Source organism: Psammomys obesus, unplaced genomic scaffold, assembly GCF_907164565.1.
Source record: "Psammomys obesus unplaced genomic scaffold, mPsaObe1.curated_primary_1811, whole genome shotgun sequence".
In the NCBI taxonomy this organism is placed as follows: domain Eukaryota; kingdom Metazoa; phylum Chordata; class Mammalia; order Rodentia; family Muridae; genus Psammomys; species Psammomys obesus.
Window position 1 is genome coordinate 12,849,200 of NW_026585689.1, and position 6,096 is coordinate 12,855,295.

At 37.5% G+C, this 6,096-nt stretch overlaps 1 protein-coding gene across 1 annotated transcript; it reads left to right on the top strand.

Moving 5' to 3' along the window:
• Nucleotides 1-3,275: 3,275 nt before the first annotated feature.
• On the top strand, nt 3,276-4,205 carry LOC129666493 (olfactory receptor 183). The gene has a single exon (XM_055593615.1). The coding sequence runs from the start codon at nt 3,276-3,278 to the stop codon at nt 4,203-4,205; it is 930 nt and encodes a 309-aa protein (XP_055449590.1).
• The last annotated feature ends 1,891 nt before the right edge of the window (nt 4,206-6,096 follow it).

A 6,096-nucleotide genomic window follows, 5' to 3' on the forward strand; every position in this document is an offset into this window, starting at 1 on the left:
TGCCAGTTCTCCCCTCTTCCCCTTCCATTCAGACCTACTCCCTCTCTGTCTCTCATTAGAAAAGAACAGGCTACTAAGAAATAACAACAAAACAAAACATTTAAAACTGTAAAACAAAAATTTCATTAAATTGGGTGGACACACAAACACAAGGAAAAAGAGGTCAAGAGAAGGCACCAGAAGCAGAGACCTGCTCAATCACACACTCAGGAATCCCATAAGCTAGAAGCCATAGGGGAGCTGGTGCAGACCTGTGCAGGTCCTGTGCATGCTGCCCCAGTCTGTGAGTGCATATGAGCTGTGATCATGCTGATTTAGAGGGCACCCCCACATCTTCTGGTTCTTATACTCTTTCTGCCTCCACTCCCACAGCGTTCCTTGATCTCTAAGGGAAGGGATTTGATAGATATGTCCCATTTAGTGCTGAGTTTTCTCATTTATTTATTTATTTATTTATTTATTTATTTATTTATTTATTTATTTATTTATTTATTCTTGATGGCCAATGATGCGACCAGATCAGTGATTTCTGATCACTGTGATTTAATTCTCCTTCTATGCTTCTCTTTGATATCTATTATATAACTGGATCTCAGTCAATGTGTATACTGAATGCTTTTAATCACCATACCATCAGGGCAATTGCCTTTTAATGTATGGACTAGAAAATATACTTATCTTGGCTTCAGCATAGGAACATTTTTGAGCATATATCCCTAAAGCACTCTTAAATATAAACTTTATTGCTACAATAGTGCTTAATCAACTACATTTTATATAAAACATTCTTCTGGGCCACCAATAAGGTTAGTTTGTTTGGAAAACTTAGGACAGTAATTGTATCTTGGGTCCCTTACTCTAACATTTTTCTTAAAGCTTTTTTTAAAAAAAATATTTTATTTGATTATTTATTAAAATTTTTACTTTGTAGCTCGGCTGCAGCCTCCTTCTTCATCTCCTCCCAGTCCCATCCAGCTTCCCCTTTCTCCCCCTATGCCCTTTCCCTAGTCCCCTGATAGAGGAGCACCTCCTTCCTTTCTATCTGACCTTAGCCTATCAGGTCTCATAAGGCTGGCTGTATCATCTTCCTAAGTAGCCTGGCAAAGCTGCATCTCCCCAGGGATAGGTGATCAAGAGCTGGCCATTGAGTTCATGTCAGAAACAGCCTCTGTACCCCTTACTAGTGAGCCTACTTGGAAACCGAGAAGCCTATGGGTTTCCTCTGAACAGGAGATCTAGGTTCTCTCTATGCATGGTCCTTGGTTGGAGTATCAATCTCTACAGGCACCATTGGCTCTGCTGGTGTCCTTGTGGAGTTTCTGTTCTCTCCAGGTCCTTTTATAGCCCTTTTCTTCCATAAGGTTTCCGTGACTCTGCCTAAAGTTTGGCTATGAGTCTCAGTATCTTCTTTGATACCCTGGTGGGTAGAGTCTTTTAGAGGTCCTCTGTGGAAGGCTCCTGTCCTGTTACTTCTCTATTTTCAATGTATATCTTGTTTGCCCTTCTGAATGAGAATTAAGCATCTTTCCTAGGGTCCTCCTTGTTGCTTAGCTTCTTTAGGACTATAGATTTTAGTATGTTTATCCCATATTATATGGCTAATATCCACTTATAAGTGAGTATATAGCATATGTGTCTTTCTACTTCTGGGTTACCTCACTCAGGATGGTCATTTTTACTTCCCATCATTTGCCTGCAAGTTTCATGATTTCCTTGTTTTAAATTACTGAGTAATATTCCATTGTGTAAGTGTACCACACTTTCTGTATCCATTCCTCCTTTGAGGGACAAGTAGTTTGTTTACAGATTCTGGATATTACAAATAAAGCTGCTGTGAACATAGTTGAGCAAATGTTGTTATTGAATGGTGGGGCATCTTTTGGGTATATACCCAGGAGTAGTATAGCTGGATCTTGAGGTAACACTATTCCTAATTGTCTGAGAAATCACCAGGTTGATTTCCAACTTGGTTGTACAAGTTTACATTCCCACTAGCAATGGAGGAGGGTTTCCCTTTCTCCATACCCTCTCCAACATGCATCACCCTTTGAGTTTTTGATCTTAGCCATTCTGATGGGTATGAGGTGAAATCTCAGGGTCGTTTTGATTTGCATCTCCCTGATGACTAAGGACGTTGAACATTTCCTTAAGTGTTTTTTGGCCATTTGACATTCCTCTATTGAGAATTCTCTGTTTAGCTCTGTACCTCATTTTTTAAATTGGATTACTTGATTTGTTACTGTTTAACTTCTTTAGTTCTTTATATATACTGGATATTAGCCGTCTGTCAGATATAGGTTTGGTGAAGATCCTTTCCCAATCTGTAGGCTGTCGTTTTGTTCTGACGACAGTGTCCTTTGTTTTACAGAAGCTTTTCAGTTTCATGAGGTCCCATTTTTTAATTATTGATCTTAGAGCCTGTGCTGTTGGTGTTCTGTTCAGGCAGTTGTCTCCTGTGCTTATGAGGTCAAGGCTCTTCACCACTTTTTCTTCTAACAGATTTAGTGTGTCTGGTTTTATGTTGAGGTCTTTGATCCACTTGGACTTTACCTTTGTTCAGAGTGATTAATATGGGTCTATTTGGATTTTCCTACATGTAGACATCCAGTTAGACCAGCACCATTTGTTGAAGATGCTGTCTTTTTTCCATTGTATGGTTTCCATTGTATGGTCTTTGTCAAAAATTAAGTTTCCATAGGTATGTGGGCTTTTGTTCTGGGCATTTGATTCCATTCCATTGATCCATGAGTCTGTTTCTATGCTAGAGCCATGCAGTTTTTATTACTGTTGCCCTGAAAATGCATATTTAAAAATGTATCTATAAAAATAATTCCACACCTTGTGAATATCATTAGAAACCTATTCCTAAGGAATAAAATACAAATTCCTTTACAAGATAATGTAGTTTCTAATCCAGTATATTCTATTAGCTTTCCTCATGTTTATTCAGCAAAAATAAGACAAAAAATTCTAGTGTTGGTGTGTTTTCCAATCAATGCATCGCAGTCTTAGAAGATCTCCCATTCACTCTTAATTTGTTACTGTTTACTCATTACTGCACAAAATCAACTGAAACATTTTGTCATTTTTAATTTCTGGAGTATTCCTTCTGTCACAGTACAGACTATAAGAAAAGTGCAAAAAAAAAAAAAAAGAAAAGAAAAGTGCAATATTATGCCATCACTAGAGGCTTTTTCAATATTCATATAAATCTTTCCCAGTGATTACTGCCTTATGTTTATTACATTTAATTTCAGGAGACATTCAATGACAACATGGAAAAGGAAAATGAAAAACTGTGGACAGAGTTTGTTCTCACAAGTCTCATATGCCAACCTCAGTGGAAAATCCTCCTGTTCCTGGTTTTCTTGGTAATATACCTCATGACCATCGTGGGGAACCTAGGTCTCATCACCCTTATCTGGAATGACCCTCAACTCCACATCCCCATGTACTTATTCCTAAGTAACTTAGCCCTTGTGGATACTTGGTTATCATCCACAGTGACACCAAAGATGCTATTTAATCTTTTGGACAAGGGCAAGGTGATTTCTGTCCCTGAATGCATGATACAATTTTTTTCCGTTGCAATTTGTGTGACCATGGAATGTTTTCTCTTGGCATCAATGGCTTATGATCGCTTTGCAGCTATATGCAATCCATTGCTTTATCCGGTAGTTATGACCAATAGAGTATGCATTTGCCTGTTAGCATTATCGTTTGTAGGTGGCTTTCTTCATGCTATAATCCATGAAAGCCTTTTATTCAGATTAACCTTCTGTAATTCCAACATATTACATCATTTTTACTGCGATATTATACCACTGTTAAAAATTTCTTGTACGGATCCTTCCTTGAATTATCTGATCATTTTCATTTTCTCTGGTTCAATACAAGTGTTCACCATTATGACTGTTTTTATCTCTTATACGTTTGTTCTTGTCTCAATTTTAAAAAAGAAGTCTGACAAGGGCCTAAGGAAAGCTTTCTCCACCTGTGGAGCCCACTTCATATCTGTGTTTTTATACTTTGGGCCTCTTCTCTTCATGTATGTCCACCCAGCATCTTCAGAAGTAGATGATCAAGACATGATCTTCTCTCTGTTTTACACAGTTATAATCCCTGTATTAAATCCAATTATTTACAGTCTCAGAAATAAGCAAGTTATAGATTCTCTGAAAAAAATGTTGAAAATTACAGTTTAGATCTTACTAATATCTGTTAATTTTATTAAAATTCACAATATTGTACAAAATGTGAAATTTTGCATTTAAATAACTTTGAAATTATAAATGTTAAGTGAGATTATTAAACTTCAATTTTAATATGCAATTATCCCCTTAATACACTGGAAAATATCTGCATTCATTGTCATATGCATATATGTAAACTTTTTTAAATTAAATTTTCATTTTTTTAATATTAGTTACAGTTTATTAACTTTGTATCCCAGCTGCATCCCACTCCCTCATTTCCTCCCAATCCAATCCTCCCTCCCTCAGTTTCTCCCTGCCTCTTTCCTAGTCCACTAATAAGGGAGGACCTCCTCCCCTTTCATCTGACCCTAGCTTATCAAGTATCTTCAGGACTGGCTGCAAAGTCCTCCTCTCTGGCCTAGCAGGGCTGCTCCTCCCTTGGGGGGGGTGTTAAAGAGCCAGCCATTGAGTTCATGTCAGAGACAGTCCCTGTTCCCCTTACTAGGGTACCCACTTCGATACTGAGCTACCATGGGCTAAATCTGAGCAGGGGTTCTAGGTTATATCCATACATGGTCCTTGGTTGGAGATACAGTCTCATAAAAGATACTTGTGCCCAGATATACTTGGTTCTTGTGGAGCTTAGGTCCTCTCTAGGTCATACTAACTCCCCTTTCTTTCATTTGATTTCCTGCACTCTGCCAAAAGTTCGGTTATGAGTCTCAGTATCTGCTTTGATACACTGCTAGGTAGAGTTTTTCAGAGGCCTTCTGTGGTAGGTTCCTGTCCTGTTACTTGCTTTCTCCTACTTCCCATGTCCATCCCATTTGTCTTTCTAAGTGAGGATTGATCATTTTACCCCGGGTCGTCTTTCTTGTTTATCTTCCTTAGGTGTACAGATTTTAGTATGTTTATCCTATCTTATAGGTCTAGTACCCACTTATAAGTGAATATATACCATATGTATCTTTCTCCTTCTGGGATAGCTCACTCAGAATGATCTTTTCTACATCCCACCATTTGCCTGCAAATTTCATGATTTCCTTGTTTTTAATTGCTGAGTAGTATTCTATTGTGTAAAAGTGCTACAATTTCTGTATCCATTCCTCCGTTGTTGGACATCTGGGTTGTTTCCAGCAAAATGACCCTGAGATTTTTACCTTACATCCATCTGATTGGCTAAGATCAAAAACTCAAGTGACAACATATGCTGGAGAGGTTGTAGAGAAAGGGGAACCATCCTCCATTGCTGTTGGGCATGTAAACTTGTACAACCACTTCGGAAATCAATCTGGCGCTTTCTCAGACAATTAGGAATAGTGCTACCTCAAGATCTAGCTATACCACTCCTAGGTATATATCCAAAAGATGCTCAAAGACACAACAAGGACATTTGCTCAACCATGTTTGTAACAGCTTTATTCGCAATATGTAAGCTTTTAATAAAGTGTTCTTATATCATAATAAAACAGCAAGGAAACAATTTATAGTTGCATGTTATTATGTTATACATGTATCAAATATTATAATCATTTTATTTCTCTCAGTAGGCCTTGAGTGTGGTACTTTAGAAAGGATCTTATACTACACACCCCGAAAGTCATGTCACATTTACTCTATGTTGTTGGCAGGTTTGTGTAGGAGTAGAAAACCTCAGGAGTTTTGATAGCCATCAAATGTCTTTCATGACATATTTGAGGTGAAATTCTGAATATCTTTTGCTGAAGAAAGTCAACTCCTATACGTTACACAGAAAGTACCAAGATGGTATTAGCTCATTGCACTTTTTTTTTTTAACCTTCAAATGATAATTTTATTTCCATGTTATAAGACAGAAATATTTTCCAAAATATTCCAAAGAGAATATGTTCAATATAAGCCATAATAAAAACTGGAGGAA

Coding starts and splice junctions, on each gene's coding strand:
- LOC129666493 (XM_055593615.1), top strand. CDS start 3,276: ATGGAAAAGGAAAATGAAAAACTGTGGACAGAGTTTGTTCTCACAAGT.